Source organism: Hyperoodon ampullatus (assembly GCF_949752795.1).
Source record: "Hyperoodon ampullatus genome assembly, chromosome: 2".
Taxonomy (NCBI): domain Eukaryota; kingdom Metazoa; phylum Chordata; class Mammalia; order Artiodactyla; family Ziphiidae; genus Hyperoodon; species Hyperoodon ampullatus.
Window position 1 is genome coordinate 115,550,582 of NC_136915.1, and position 16,417 is coordinate 115,566,998.

The 16,417-nt window shown below is 56.7% G+C and overlaps 1 protein-coding gene across 1 annotated transcript; it reads right to left on the reverse strand.

The window, feature by feature from the left end:
• Positions 1-603: 603 nt before the first annotated feature.
• Positions 604-15,794, reverse strand: INSRR (insulin receptor related receptor; the record flags this gene model as incomplete). Its single annotated transcript, XM_079697968.1, has 22 exons — positions 604-847; positions 1,108-1,242; positions 1,375-1,504; positions 1,805-1,964; positions 2,092-2,202; positions 2,678-2,907; positions 3,091-3,143; positions 3,835-3,940; positions 4,187-4,349; positions 4,434-4,570; positions 4,814-5,034; positions 5,112-5,153; positions 5,347-5,542; positions 5,656-5,823; positions 6,037-6,275; positions 7,651-7,777; positions 8,059-8,273; positions 9,129-9,273; positions 9,469-9,611; positions 9,706-10,009; positions 11,582-12,133; positions 15,710-15,794. 22 exons carry the CDS (start codon positions 15,792-15,794, stop codon positions 604-606), a joined length of 3,906 nt encoding a protein of 1,301 aa, XP_079554094.1.
• Positions 15,795-16,417: the final 623 nt, after the last annotated feature.

The following is a 16,417-nucleotide window of genomic DNA, read 5'->3' on the forward strand; positions in this document are numbered from 1 at the left end:
GGGTCGTTGGGTATGGCAAACGAGAGGAAGGGGGGTGAGGGCAGGCCTCCAGGCCGGGCTGGGAACCCACTCGCCCGGGTCCCTGGGTTCTCCCCACAACCCCTGCGGAATGGGGCAGAGGGGAGGAGGTGAGAGGAGCAGTCACGTGGACGCCCAAACCCAGCCTCCCAAACACACACAGAGAGGGTTCCGGGCCCGATTCTGGCTGCTCATCTGGTTTCAAAGGTGCTGATGGCCCCAGATGCCCACAGGAGCTCCGAAGCCGAGGGTGGGGTTCCCCAGACCCTGCCTCTGGGGCGGGCAGGCCTCTCTTCCTAGTCTGAGTAGGCTCTCTCACTCAGAGGGCAGGATGTGTTGTCCACGGTCTCACCTCTACTTCTGTTGTGGCCTTCATTACTTTTTCATGGAGGATCAGATTCCTGAGAAAACCTGTCCTGCCGTGACTCTGCTCTGCTCTCCCCGTCCCCCCCGATCTGTCCTGCTCCTGCTCTCTGTGCCCCCCTCGGCCACCCCCTGCCCTGTCTCAGCATCTCATGGCTGCAAAGGTCAGGTTCCTTCCTCTCTGCCCATGGGAAGCCAACCAGCCAGGGAATGGGGTGCCCCTCAGTGCACTGGACCCCCATTTTGGGGGCTGAAGTCTGAGGAAGCCCCTTGAGGGGTTGGCAGGGAGTCGGGCTCTGCATCTGTGGGCAGCAGGGAAGCCCGGGCCCCCCGGCACTCTGGGCTGTAATAGAAGGAAAGGAGGCGGAAGGAGGGCCGCAGCTCTTCCTGTATGCTGTCCAGGATGTGGGTAAAAGTTGGGCGCAGGCGCGGGTTCTGCTGCCAGCAGCGGTGCATCAGCTCCTGCCTGGTGGAGGTTGGGGGGCAGTGTCAGAGGGGTGCACACGTCCTGCCTCCTGCACTGAGAGGGTCAATCAGTGTGATTGTAGGGGGTGTCATGGGGGATTATGTCTGCGAGGGTCACAGGGGAGTAAATGGGGGTTGTACTGGGGATTTTGAGTTGGAGGGCTCAGAGCTGGGGATCAGTGCAAGTAAAGGCATCAGAGGAGGTGGGCCAGACTCACGGGGGTGGGACAGGTATAGGCAGGGCAGACTGGGGTGACTCACAGCTGAACGGGACAGCTCTCCAGCTCCTCTAGGACCCCGCCATCCATGACGAACTTGAGCACCTGCTCATTGGATAGGCCCTGGTAGGGTTGTTCAGCCAGGGTCACAATCTCCCAGAGCACCACGCCAAAGGACCTGGAGGACGTGGAGGAGGGCCTGAGCCCAGCACCCTTAATGCAGCTCAGCGCACCCTAAGGAGTGCACCCAGGCCTCTCCCAAGGCCCTGCCTCCACACCCCCTGGGCCCTCTGCTCCAGCCAGGCCCCACCAGACATCCGAGTGGGTGGTGAAGATTCCATCTTTGAGGGACTCAGGGGCCATCCAGCGCACAGGCAGCAGCCCCTTCCCGCCCTTGCGGTAATAGTCTGTCTCATACACATCTCGAGTCATCCCGAAGTCTGGAAAGTGAGGGTAGACGGGGTGTGGGGCAGCAGAGCCATTCACCAGCTCCTGCCCCAGGAGTACCTCTCCCAACCCTCTCCACCTCCACAGTCTCCAAGAATCCTGGAATGTGAGGGCTCAAAGGACCTCAGAGATCATCCCATCCAAATCCCACTGCCCTCGGACGAGGAGACTGCGATCCAGGGTGGGGGGGCTATGAGGGACAGAGCTGTGGGACAGGCCTGGGTCTCCTCAAGCCTCGCTTAGGGGGAGTCACTCTACCCAGGCTGCCCTCACCCGCCTGGCCCCCTCTGTACCCCCGATCTTGACGGTGAAGTCCTGGGACACCATGCAGTTTCGGGCCGCCAGGTCTCGGTGCACAAACTTGTTGGCAGTGAGGTAGGCCATGCCATCCGCGATCTCACCAGCCATCTGGATCATATCTCCCAGTGCTGGCCGAGGGAGCCCAGGGTTGTTCTAGAGCCAAGAGAGGGGGATAGTGAAGTAGGAACTTGAGGCTGGACTCCTGCCCGATGATTACCCCTACAACTGTGCCCAAGTCCTAACTCCCCAGCCCCTCACCCAGGATCTTCCTGGTCCCTACCTCTGCCTCAGGCCGCAAAGATCGAAGATGGCTCTTGAGGTCCCCTCGGGTCATTAACTCCATGATGACCAGAGTTGGCTGGCCCTGAGACACCACACCCAGGAGACGTACCTGGGATGGACAAAGAGCCTGGTTGCAGGTCTACCCAGCTCCCTTGATCTTTCTGGCCAAAACCTTGTTCTGCTGTCACAACTGACCCAGACACCAACCCTCCTAACCCCAACCACGACCATAACCCTAATCTTGACCTAGCAATGACCCTGACGCTAACCCATGATCTTCGTCGATCTATCATCCCAATCTTCATGATTGAATCAACTCTGACCATGATCCTGATAATGATGTGAACATTCAGTATTGACTTCCACCATGACTGACTTCAGCCCTAGCCACGATCCTACCTTGGCCCTATGATGACCCTGTTTCGACTCTAACCCCAGCCATGAGCTTTACCCCAATTAGGATCCTAACCACAGGCCCAACCCTGAACTTGATGGTGCCCTGAAATCATCTCTGGTCTTTTCCCTCTTACCACATGAACTTCACCCTAATTTTGACCCTGACAATGCCCTTGACCCTCCCTTACCACATGGTGACACTTGAATGCCTTCATGACAGAGGCTTCCTTGAGGAACTCAATGCGTTCTCGTGGGCTGGCCAGCTCATTCACGGTCTTCAGGGCCACGGGCGTGAGCTCTTCTCCAACCTCAAGTCCTTGTGCCAGCCCCTCGTATACCATCCCAAAAGAGCCCTGGCCCAGTTCCCGGATTATGGAGATCTGCTCCCGAGGCACCTCCCACTCATCAGGGATGTACACTGAGAGGAAGTGGGAGTCACAAGGCAAGGATACTGCTCTCTGCCACACCTCCACCCACTTCTCTTCTCTTCTGAAGTGCTCGGGTCCCAAGGCTGCCTTCTCCAAGATGGTCTGGAAGTCTGCCTCTTCTCCCCTCCTGTCTCCCTTTCCCACACCACCCATCCAGCCACCCCCAGACCTACTATGAGAGGCACTGAAGTACTCCGGATTCACAGAGGTATACAGCGTGCTGTTTCTGCAATGGGAGGTGAGAGGGTCAGGCTGGAAGGGTCCTCGGGAAGGAAGAAGCAATGTCAGAGGATGAGGAAGAGGGACATTACAAGGAGGAAGGAAGTTACTGATCATACCCCTAGCTCTGATCAGGGTGACCCCTGGGGAACACCAAGCACTTTCCAAGCTAGTCTTGGTCCTAGTCCTGGGATCTGGGATCTGACAGGCTGGGAAAAGGGAGGACAGAAGTAGAGAAGCTGCTGTCTGTTCAGCTAGTCCTCAGAACCCAGCTAATCAAAGTCCTGCCCTCAGTTCCCTCTCATATCCAGCCCTAGGGGGATCTGACTTCAAGAATCTCAGGATCCCAGGACACATCCTGAGGTCTCCTGCTTCTCCCCCTGCTATGATAGGACGAGTTTCATTAGTTCTCAGGCTAAGAGTATGGTGACCAACAGACCCAGTATGCCCAGACGGAGGGGTTTCCCAGGATTTGGGACTTTCACTACCAATATCAGGAAAGTCCCAGGCAAACGTGGACAAGTTGGTCCCCCAAACTGAAAGGTATGTCTCTTTCCTCCATGCCACCCCCAGGGGAAGAGTTACTGCTTCTAAGGAATTCCTTTCTGCTGCCTCATCTACTACCCTCTGATTGCACTGACCTTATGATGAGGGCTCAGGGAAGAAGGGGGTTGGGAATGAATGGGACTTGTCATCACCTCTTCTTGCTGTAGAAGAAACCGAGGGCAGCAAGAATGATGAACAGCATGAGCCCCACGGGGGTGACAGTGAGAAGGACGTGCAGCCCCCCGGAGTCTTCCTCCTCTGGTGGCCAGAGGCAGCAGAGGGTTGGGTCAAAGATGGAGAAGTCAGAAAAAAAGAAAAAAACAATAATAATTAAAAAAAGATGGAGAAGTCAGAGGGTAGAGGACACTTTTCTTTCCACAATGGGAGGTGAGGATGGGGGAGGGATAGGGTGGAGGGGACTGTGGTTTCCACAATGGGAGATGTGGCTGGGGACCCAGGTGGGGTTGTTTGGGAATACAGGTCTGGGACAGCGGCTCTGCGTACCTGGGCCAGGGATGTAGAAAGCGACACCGTCTGTCCAGGAGCCATTGCCAGCCAGTGAGGTTGCCCGAACTCTGGCAGAGTAGTTTCCAGGAGGCAGCAGGGCCAGGTGGACGCCCCCAAACTTGGCATATCGCAGGCGGGACACACACAGCACTGTGGCCTCCTGAGGGCAACACAGAATAGCTGGCTGGGAAGAGGATGGAGGCACAAATTGGGGCTAGGTTAGGCTGTCTCCTGGGGTACCTACCTCTCCCAAGCGGCGGTACTTGATTTCGTACTTGAGAATGAGTCCGTTGGGGTCTGGTGGCTCAAGCCAGCGTAGGAGAACACTGCTCTTGCTGGCTGCCTCCCAGGCCACCTTCCCTGGGATGCCGTCAGCCTCTCCTGCGGGAGAGGGCATCAGGCAGCCCGGCCACAAGTATTTCCTCTCACCTTCATGTTCAAACCCAAGGGCACTAAACTGGGAGGTTTGAGGAAACGCTGGGATTATGGGGACTGGGAAGGTTGAGCAAACTGCGGCCCTGAGGTTGGCGGGAGGTCAAACTGGCTAGTTGGAGCACTAAGTGGATGGGGTCCTTGGGGTCGGTGTGTGGGCGGGGTAGAGCTGGGGGGGGGGGTGTCACCTACTGTGGGGCATGGTACGCGCAAAGACGAAGGTGGCAGCGCTGCAGCCCACAGTGTGCGCCGCGTGGTTGCAGGCGTGGATGTCGATCCGGTACTCTGTGAAGTGGCGCAGGCCCCTCAGCACCGCTCGCTCCCGGGGCACTTTGTCCTCCTGGATCTCGAAATCCGAGCTGTTCCCCCCAAGCCGGAGGGCCCCGGCTGCCCGGCGGTGCCTCCCTGAATCCCTAGGGAGGGCGCAAGTCAGAGCCAAGCCCCGGTCCCGGGAGCCACGCCTCTCGGCCCCTGCTCCGCCTCCGCTCACCTTTGAGGGCTCTTATTGATGGACGTCACCTTCCAAGGGGATCTGGGGAGACCGGGGGATCGGGGGTGGGTGGGCCCTGTCAGGCCCGCCTGGAAGGCGCCCCAGTACCCTCTGCAACGGCGGACCGCCTCCCAACCCCACCCACAACCCAGGCCCCGCCCCACCCCCACCCCCCGCCCCGCAGACCCCGCTCATCAGCACCCTGGCCTCCCGGCTCTCTCGTGCCGAGACGCACTTGGGGATGGTGATGGCGTTGTGTAGAAAGTTTTCAAACTTCTTCTGGAAGGAGGCCTCCTGTGCCTCCAGCGGTGGCAGGACCTGCCCAGGAGGTGGGTGCTGGCAAGGGCAGCAGCCAGGCTCCCTGTCGGCCTCGAGCTCCCCGTCTTCGCGGTCGAAGCGGGGGTCGTTGTTGCTGGTGGGCAGCCGCAAGCCTGGTGCGGCGGCGGGAAGGAAAGAGTTAGACTGGCAGCGCCCGCGGCCCGACACCCCACCCCCCCCCCCCACCCCCCCCCCCCCCCCCGGTCCGCGCCTCCTCCCTGCGCACCGCGGTGGCAGTAGTCATTGAGGTAGAGGTCGCTGTCCTCTGCCAGGCGTTGCCACAGCACCAGGTAGTAGGTGATGTTTCCGTTGCGCTGGGTCGGTGGCTTCCAGCGCACCAGCAGGTGGGAGGAGGAATTGGACGTGGAGATGACGTCCTGGGGCACTGTGGGTGCTGGGGGTGTGAGTAGGGTACAACTGAGGGACTGCAGATCCCCCTTTCAAATACTGTCTGGTTATGGGTCCCTCTCTCTGAGGTCCAGCCTCCCAGCCTTTATAGGCCCAGTGTTCAGTGACCCAGCTTCTCTATTTCTGGTGCTTGGGTTCCCCCATTCTCTCTAGGACCCAGGCATTTAGCTCCCAACCCCCTTCAAAGGCTTCAGCCTACCTGCAGGTAAGGTTCGGAGGTAGATGATGGGGCTTTGGGCTCCTTGGTGGGGGCTGTCCTCTGCAGTGGTCAGCGTGATGGCCCGCACAAACACTGCATACTGTGTCCAGGGCTTGAGCGGGGCTAGGGTCACACCTGGCTCCTGGGTGCGGCTTAAGGGCAGTTCCACGTCCAGTAGGTTCCAGCTCTGGGCCCCACAGGCATCTGGACCTACATGCTCTGTGGCATTCTGGAATGGGCTGAACACCCCATCGCTAGAGATGAGGGGCAGCTCAGCCCCAACCCCAGTTTCTAGCATCCCCCTCCTCTCTGAATCACTCCAAGACTGTCATTGTCATGCTTCTTCCAGTATGAGGGCATTCAGAAGCACGTGTGGGTCTGCCCTTTGGGGCAGGTGCCTTGTGGACATGACACACTCACTGAGTGGGTCTGCTCAGAGCTGTAATTGAGCCAGGATCCCCAGTATATCTCTAAGGGAGCACAGCCATAGCCACACTGCAAGGCAGATGCTAGGGGAGTTTCCTGAAAGACCTCGAAGATTCTCTGCCCTTTGAGTCCAAAGGCAGTGGTGTATAGTCCTGCAGAATGTGAGCTGTACAACCGGTGGGTAGGGGTGGGAGGCCGGGGCTTTACATTGCAGTCCATGTTAGCATTCCTTAACGTGTGGTCCATGGCCCAGAAGATTCAGCATTACCTGAATGCTGAAGCTTGTTAGAAATGCAGATTTATGGGCCCTGCCCAGGACTAATGGAATCAGAATCTGTGGGAGCGGGGCCCAGGAATCTGTATTTAACAAACTCTCCAGCTCCTCCTGCTAGAGTCCTTCATCTTCCACTGAGGCCTAGGAGAGCCTTGGCCCTGTGAGCAGGCCTCCCACCATTAGTTTTTCTCCCTCCCTCCCAGGCCAGGACCCGTGCTAGTGGGCAACTAAGATCTCTCCATTTTAATTCACAGGAAATGATTCCAAACCAGGTGGCTCCCATATTCTATCTACCACAGAGGGCTAGTACTCCTCACTCCTGACCTCCCAGCTTGCCTTCCCAAATCCATCTCTCTACTCTAAAGAGTTCTGTTTTTGATCCCTAGCCATGCTTTTGGAGAAGTTCTTCCTGTGGTCTAACCACTATCCATCCTGCTATGGTCAATACATTCTCTCCAAAGAAAAGAGCAGCTGGTCCTTGGTTGTCCCTGCTCCCTCCCTTCCTCAGGCTTTAATGAAATGCTGGCAAAGATATGCATAAAACTGACCAAATTTGTGGGTACTTCCCAAACCGCTGCTGGGGCAGGAGCATGTGGTCGGTACAAAACATTAGCATAGTGAATTGAAGTTTAATTATCCGGGCCTTCCCAGCAGGGCGCCTCTCCTGGGCTTTCAGAAATCCTGATTGTCCTCTCCTCATCACTGGTTAAGGTGAAACTGAGGCACGAAGGGATGAAGAAGGTGAGAGGAGAGAGCCAGACGTGCGCCCTACGAGGGAGTGCGACTCTGGGGTCCTGGCTTGCTGGCTCTCCACAGCCCCCCGGGGCTCTGCCCTCAACTGCCTTCAGTCGTGAACAAATTGACGTGGTCGGGCTCTGACCCCGGCCCACTCTGGCCCCGCCCCCGCCACTCACGACTCCTTGTAGTACACGATGAAGCTGAGTAGGTCGCGAGCCTCCAGCGGCTCGAAGCGCTCCCAGCGCAGCAAGATACGGTCGGCCTCCGTCACGTTGGACACGAAGCGCAGGGTGCGTGTCTGGCCTGTTCGGGGTGAGGGGCGAACACTTGCTCTTGACCGTGTTGAGAGCACCTGCTTGAGCCGCCTACTCCCAACCCCCACCCTGACGCCGCAGCATCCCACCCCCAACGTGGCCTCTGAAGAGAAATTATCACATTGTCCCCTTCAAGCGTCCCCTTCCACCCGGGAGCATGTCTGGTGTATTTCAGTGTGTGTGAAAGTCAGCATGTGCGCGCGTTTGGGTGTTCCTTGGGGTTACATCTCTCACTGCCAGGGTGCCAGGGGTTGGGGTATTGGGCCTCACAGGCAGATCGGTCTCCGTTGGTGCGGGGGTTGATCTCTGCCTTGTTTTGCCGTCCCTTCGTGCCAGTCACCTCCTCCAAGCGGTAGATGTGTTCCAAGCAGAGGCGTGGGTTGAAGGCGAAGTATATTTTGCCCACGGGAATGGTGAGCCCCGCAGCCACCCAGGAGCCCAGCTGCTGCAGGTTCTGGTTGTCCAGCACGTACAGAGTGTAGTTCCTGGGGGAGGCCAGGGAACCTTGCTCTGCACGGCCAGTGGGGGCAAGGGGTGAGGAAGTGGGTGTCTTATGGGTTCTTCCTGAAAGGGCTGCACTGGGGGCACAGGGAAGGAGCGGTACACAGCAGCCCACCCACACCAGTACATACGGGGCATTCGTACACACCCACTCGGTGCCACTGACCAGAAATGTGAGGTCCGGCAAGTCACCCACACTCTGTGTTTTCCTCATCAGTGAAATGGGGTCAACTGTTTTTCTGCCTCCCTCCTTCCCTCATCTCACATTAACTGAGCACCTGCTATGTGCCAGGCTCGGTCCTGGCTTTGGGGACACAGGGAGGAGTGGGACTCAGCCTGGGACTATGCCTCTCCAGCTGGAGCAGGGGCACCCCTGGGGGTACATGAGAAACTACTTGGCTGGATGGTAATTTAAAACATTATTTTGAAAAATCCTGGCTACATTAAGGGTAGGCCTCGACTGGTAAAGGTAGGAATGGGTTTCAAACCCAGGCAGTCTTGCTCTGCAGCTAAGAGGATCAGATGATAACAATTATAGCCAATACATATAGAGTTCTATGTAACTATAATTTTATGTAGTAATATATACTTTGTTTCAGGCTCCGTTTTAAGTGCTTTATACATAACAACTTAAGTAATATTCACAACAGCCCTAAGAAATAAGTAGAGTTACATTAACCCCATTTCACAGATGAGAAAGTTGAGGACCAGAGAAGTTAAGTAACCTACCCAGAGTCACACAGCTAGTAAGTAGCAGAGCTGGTTCCCATACTCTTCACCACAGTTTTGGGAGTGTTGGGGAGGAGATGAGATAGAGGGAACTATTTCTGACCCCTTACCCATCCACCATGGTGTCCCCCCGGATTAGTTTGAGGTTCTTGAAAAAGCCTAGGGACACGAGGGCAAAGGAGTGCTTGATTTTGAGGAAGCCAGTGATGGTCTCTACCAGTCCCAGGCTGTGCTGCAGCTCCAGCTCCAGGTTATCTGGGAATGGGGAAGACAGGGCTGGAGCAGGGGCAAGGAAAGTGATGGTTCCACTGGGAGGGGGGAGCTGAATGGGGGCCAAGGGAAGGGGGCCCTCAGGGCTGGGACCCAGGATGGTGGAAAGTGGTGCTTTAGCTGGATCATTGTAAGGGGTGTGGCCAGGAGGAGAGGTATGGTCCTGAGGAAGGCACTAACAGCCTTGACGAAGATTGAGGATGAGGCTCCCTTCCACGTGGGTGCAGCCCACCAGATCCTGTGCTGCCTGGACAGAGTCGATGGTCTTGGTGCCCACTTTGCACTCTTTGGGGCATAGCCCCTCGCATTTGTGGCAGAATATGCTAGTAGGGGCAAGCAGAGGATGTGGCATGAGCCCTGGACCAGTGTGGGCCTCCTCACTGCTCCAGGGGTGCCCCCCGCCCACCCGACACTCACCTGCTGTCATTACGGGTGAAGCCTGGAGGGCATTGGGCCAGGCAACTACCCTGGTGGATGCCAAAGGTGGAGGCGCGGCCAGGCACAGAGCGCAGGCTGGCACAGTGCTCGGCCGTGACGCAGCGCCAGGACTCATGCTGGTAGGTGCCTGTAGGGCACGCCCTGTGGCAGGCACCCTGGAAGTAGAGGTGGCGGCAGGCGACACAGGCATGGGGATCTTCTGGCCGGCTGCAGCCTCCCAGGCATTCAGTGTGGCAGCACTCACCCCTAACTGTGCAGGCCAGCCCACGGGGACAGGGGCACACTGTGGGCAGAGTGCTGCATTAGACCTCACCCACGCCTCCTTGGTCCTGGCTCCACCCCCTCCTCCTGGGCTAACTCTCTTAGTCTGCACCCAAACCCCTCCAGCTCAGATGACACTGGTTGCCGACTCTGTTTTCCGCAGACAAGGGCTCTTGAAGATAGGGACCGTGACCCCTCTCTGTGACCCCTCACCTCCCACAGTGCCTAGTCAGGGGTGTCAGAACTCGGGACCAAGCAGTGACCTTGTCTATCAGGGCTGCTGCTCCCCAGCCTGCTGTCCTGTCTAGGCCTAGTGCCCAGATCATTGCCAGGCATGGGGCCAAGGTGAACAAGTCAGCTTCTCCTGAGGATTGAGGTCCAGGGCAAGGTGGGTCTGGGAGTGTGTAGAAGGAGGGGCCATCCCTGGTCATTTGACCCATGCCCCTGCCCATACTTCCTCCCACTTCAGCGCTCTGCCCTGGGTGGGAGGTGGCCCCAAGCAGATGTGGATGGGTTTGGGGCTGGGTGCCAATGGCCTGGCTACTCTGCACAGCGGCAGCTGGATGTCTGTGGGAGCGATGCATGTGGCAAGGGTCAGCCAGGGTGTGTTGACACTATACAGAGAGAGGACATGCAGCAGCTGTGTTTACAGCCAACAGGGAGATATTGGGGAGGTGGGGCCCAGTGGATACAGCAGGGATCTGGTTACTCTTCTGCCCTCACGCTGAGGCACTGGGGTGAGGGGAGCTGACCTCCAGGAGCTGCGTGGAAAGAGCCCCAGCTTGGGGACCCCAGATCTGCTCCCAGTCTCTGAAGGTCTCCTTTCCCTCCCCTATGACTTTCACTTCCTCCTCCCACCATCCCCTCCTTATTCCACTCCTCCTTTTCTCCACTCTTTCCTTCTGTTTCCCCTCCATGCACCTCACCTCCTAAAGAAGATCCCACTTCACGTTATTTGTCCTCACCTGCCCTGTCATTCATCTGTCACCTCCTCCTTTCTCCTTCCACCCAGCTCCCAACCTTCCCATTTCAATACTGCCAGCCTGTGCTGTGGCCATTTTTATCAGAAGCATAGAACTGTTAACATGGCCCAGGCACTGCTCCAATGTTTTACAGAGTAGCTCATTCTTCATCACAATGCTCTGATCGTTTTAGGAAAGTGAGGCACAGATAAGCTAAATCAACATAGCTGGTAAGTACTAGAGCTGAGATTCAAACACAGGCCAGTCGGCTTTGCTCTTGTCCACAGCCCCATACTGCTTCTTGTGCAGCTGCCTTGTATCCATTCATGCCACCCTTCCCCTCCTCACCATGTCCAACTTATACCTATCTTTTACCGTCTCTCCATAAGAACCTGATGCTGTCTTGTGCCCACCCCTTGACTGCCTTATGCTACATCAGTTGTTTAACTTTTCTGAGCCTCAGTTTCCTCATCTGCAAAACTGGAATAGCAACAGCACCTCCCTCACAGGATGAGTGAGGATTGAAATAAATAGTGTCGGCAAAGTACTTACCCATACCATCTTATGGCCAGCCAGCCCCATTTGACCCTGCCCCCTCTGTGCCCCCTAGTCGTGTTCGTGCCAGTGCCCACCTCTCTGGCAGTGGCTGGAGGTCCAGCACCTGTAGTCGGTGTGCCCGCTGAAGGTGGTCCTGGCACAGGGCTCGCCAGTGGCGCCCAGCACGCCAGGGCACACGTTGGCACACTCCTCGCCCAGCTTGTTGCCCACAATGTGGTTGGCGCCAGGTGAAGGCTGCAGCAGGCCCCAGTCAATGGTGGAGAGGTGGCAGAGCTCCTGGTTCTTCTCCACGCGCACGGCCCCACTCAGCACGGCCCCCAGCGCTGGCAGCCCCACGTCCCGCAGGTGCGGCATCTCGAAGATGACCAGCGCGTAGCCCAGGAAGAGGCGGGCACCGCGGATGACCGCTAGGTTGGGGAAGAGGTCACGCAGGCTTTCCAGGCCATAGACACGGAAGAGCAGCAGGTAGTCGGTGACCTGAGTGAGGCGTGGGAAGCTGAGACCACGGAAGTCCTCGCCGGTGGCTGTGAACATGAGCAGGATCTGTAGGTGGCCCTCCACCACGCTGCAGTTTTCCAGCCGACGCAGCTCTGCCACCTCTGAGCGGATGTCCAGGCTGGGGCACACTGTGGGTACAAGTGCAGGTAGCCCTCAGTACCGTTTGGGCCAAGCACCCCATGCGTGACCTCCTCCCTGGGCCTCAGAGGCCTCATTGGCAGCTTGGAGGATCCCCACCAGATGAGCCAACATGGACAAAAGTGAGCTCCTGAACTTCCCTCCCAAACTCACGTCCCCTTCTCAATTGATTGCAACTTCATTCTTGCAGTCAGACTCCAAAGCTAAAGCCTCTATGATTCCTTTCCTTCTCTAACCCCTATACTCTGTGGGCTCTACCTTTAAAATGTATCCAGAGCCACCTGAACTGCTTTCACCGTCATCTTCTCCTGGCTTTACAGTAATAGCTTCCTAAATAGTCTCCTCACCTCCACCCTGTCCCCTCTTTCTTCTATCCTCCACTCTATAGCCAGAGTGGAAACACAACGCACAATTTGGATCACTTTCCTCCACTGCTCAAAACTCCCCAATGGCTTTCATCTCGCTGATGAAAAGCCAAAGTCCTTACCGCAGCCTACAGGGCCCCTGCAACTCTCAAACTTCACCCACTTTCTCTCTCTTCTTCAGACACACTGGCCACGTTGCTGTTCCTCAAGCAATATAGCCAAGCTTCTGCCTTGGGGTCTTTGCACTTTCTGTTCCCTCTGGCTAGAACACTCTTCCTTCTCAATGGCTCCCTCACCTCTTTTAAGTCTTTGCTCAGATGTCACCTTCTCAATGAGGACTTCTCTGACCATCCTATTTAATATGGTAACACTCCCTACTCCCTTTCCTACTTTTTTTTTTTAATAAATAAATTTTTTTATTTATGGCTGTGTTGGGTCTTTGCTGCTGCGCGGGCTTTCTCTAGTTGTGGTGAGTGGGGGTTTCTCTTCTGGCGGTGCATGGGCTTCTCATTGTGATGGCTTCTCTTGTTGTGGAGCATGAGCTCTAGGCACGCGGACTTCAGGAGTTGTGTCACATGGGCTCAATAGTTGTGGCTCGCGGGCTCTAGAGCGCAGGCTCAGTAGTTGTGGCGCACGGGCTTAGTTGCTCTACGCCATGTGGGATCCTCCCGGACTAGGGCTCGAACCCGTGTCCCCTGCATTGGCAGGCAGATTCTTAACCACTGCGCCACCAGGGGAAGTCCCACTCCCCTTCCTAATTAATTTTTCTCCAAATGCTTAACACTGGCTAATATACAATTTACTTATTTATTTTGTTTATTGTAAGCTCCAGAAGGGCAGGGATCATTGTGTAATTCATTGGTGTATCCTTGGTGCCTGGTATAGTGCCTGGCACGAAATTGGTGCTCAATAAATATTTGATGAAGGAATGAAGGAATGAAATCTGTGACTGGGCAGCAGTAGTCTGAGCTTCAGACACTCCACTTCTCTCCCAGGCCTGAGAAAGCTAGATGCCTGGTGCCTGCATCTGTTTACTCTTGAAGGGACATTCCGTGGTTCCCATTGCCAAAAGTTCAAGTTTAACTTACTCAGCCTGACATTCCAGGGTGTTGATAAACTGGGCCCCGCTAATACCTCCAGCCTCAGAAGAGTTCCTTGGCCTGCCAACACCCTCAGTTCTTGTCCTGAAAGCCTCAGGTCAAGCCCCCACCTTCCCTGACCCTCTGAGTTAATCACTTCAGGCTCAGCTGCACTTAGTCCAGCACCCACACCAGAACACCTGGGGTATTGCCCCAACATTGCTTTCTGTCTGTCTGTCACCCCCTCCAAGGAGGGAGGCTGCTGAGGGTGGGACCCTTGTTAGTCAGCATCCCCACATGGTGCCCAGTTCAGGGCAGCAACCACTGGGCACTTCAGGGATTGTGGGTTGAATCGATGGACATCTGGATCCCAAGTCCACTCCTCCCTGGGGGACCTGGGTGTGTCTGGCTTCTTTGGATCGCAGGGCCCCAGCCCCCCTTTTCTTTCTTTCCCCAAGGCACGTAGGACCATTCTCGTAATGGGCTGGATACCTGGTCCCTGCCCTCACTTCTCCCAAGGATACCTTCCATGGTCCCCACTCGGGAAGATTCAGGTCTGAATCCTTCAGCTTGCCATTCAAGTCCTGCTAACCTCTCCAGCCTCCACTCCCTCCCTTCCTACCCAGCCCTCAAGCAACAAGACAGCCATCATACATACCCAGGCCCATCTCCTGATGGTGAAAAGGGGGTGGCCAGGCTAGGCTGGCTCCCTGGGGCTTACTCCACGCCTTCTCCCTGTTGTCATTAATGGTCCCTGTGCCTGGCTCTACCCAGCAACTGTGTGTGTGTGTGTATGTGTGTGTGTGTGTGTCTGAGCACATGCAGGTACACATGCACACACACAGAGAGGGAGAATGAGAAAACACTTCTAGTCCCTCCAGGCAAAGGCCAATCAGGCTCTGCAGGCAGATGGGGGGTTCTCTCAGGAGCCCACATGCCACTTCCCATCATGCCCCAGCCTCTCTAGGGCTCCCCTGATGGGAGTCATTTGGAAAAACAAATCTACGACCTTCACACGTTAACCCCTGCCTGCCTCCCCTCAGGACACGGTGGTGTGCAGAGTTGCACTGGGAACAGGACATCTGGGTCCCCTGACCAAACACTGCCCTCCCTCGCCCCGCTGCCCCCAGGGCCGTGCTCCTGTCCTGACAACTGTGCTCCTGGCTGGCATTTGCTATGCCCTGTCCTGGCACAGCAGTGGAGGAGGGGAGGGGTGCGGGGGTGGGGCTATGCCTTGCAGGCAGTGCCGCTGTGACTAGCACTCTTCAGGGGACCCCCTGCCTCAACCCATTTACATCACTCCTCTGTCTCTGCAGGAAGGGGAGACTCTGCTCTGCCCCTGGAAGTCCCAGTCTGAGGGCATCACGGGACCCCTCAGGCAGGCACAGAGAACTGGATTCCTGAGTTTCCTCAGTCTGGAAGGGAATGGTGGGCGTGGGGAAAGGGACATCTCTTCATCCTGCCTTGGAATCTTCCACTCTCAGCACTTTTTCCTCTCCCTGCCAAGCCCCCAGCACCCTCATGAGGGCCACTTCGTCTACATGGTCCCAACCCCCAAAACCTTACACATGGGAAGTGTTTATCCTGGGGACTAATTAAGAGAAGCTCCCTACCCCAGCGGATGGGCCCTCAAAGTGGGGGACATGGGACAGAACCTGGAGGCAGGAGCTCAGGACCCCAGTCTAGCTTGATCTCTCAGTTCTCTGAGCTTCAGTTTCCTGTCTGCACAATGGGTTTAGTTACTTAATGGTGCCTAGTTTTCAGCTCCCCTTCCCATCCTGGCCCCTTTCCCATTCAGTGGCTCTAGAAAAGACTTCTAAGACTAATCCCCTCATTTTGGTCCTCATTCAGGCTTTACTGGGATCACTGTTTCATAAGCAGGAATGGAGGACATCTATTCATCCCTATTTCAGGGTCCTTCTCATTTCCCAGGGAACTGAGAGGAAAACACCCACCTCTGGGAAACTAAATGCTCTTCCTGGTGGGAAGTCCTTCTGAGACCTAACCCCAGTCTTCATGTCGAAGGAAGTAAATAGATGTGTTCTGGCTGGAAGCTCAGTGTTTGGCCTCCCAGTCTGCTGGAAGGGAGATGGGGCTCCAGGAGACAGTGCTGGGGACTCACCCTCGCGAGTGTCCAGGCTAAATCCCAAGGAGAGGAGGATCACAAGCAGGCAGGCTACCCATGGCCACAGACTGGGCACTGCCATTGTCTTAGTCCTGCCTTGTGCCCAGTCCTGGCTCTTCTCCAGATGGCTCCAGGGAGGAGAAGGACCTGACAGGCCCTAAGGGACACAGAGATGCAAGCTTCAGAGGGAAGGGGAAGGGAAGGGGCAGAGCGACAAAGAATCCCCCACAGAGATGGCAGGAGACAGAAAAAAAGTGATGAGACACAGAGACACAGACGGTGACAGGCCGCTGGAGCCGGAGACTCAGCGTGAAAACCGAGACAGAGAGATGAGGACAGAGATGCAGACAGCAACGGGAAGAGACTCAGAGAGGCTTCCAGGGAAAGAAAGTCACACAGGGTGCAGAGCAAAAGGCAGCGCAAGAGGCCGGTCAACCCCGAGGGCGGAGCAGAAGCCCGGGGAACAGGCAGAGGAGAGTAGCGGGGGTCCCGGGGAGCGCGGGACTCGCCGGGGACAGTCTCCCCGGATCCCTCTGGGCGCGCTCGGCTCCCCAGCGCCCGCTGGCCGCGCTGCCACAGTATCTCTCTGGGTGGCACGCAGGGGCCGCGCCCAGCTCCCGCCTCCCCGCCCCAGACCGAACGGATTGGTTTGCTGGGACCTCTCGGTTCTCTCCGCCCCTCCTGCCAAGCCAAAATATTTAGCCT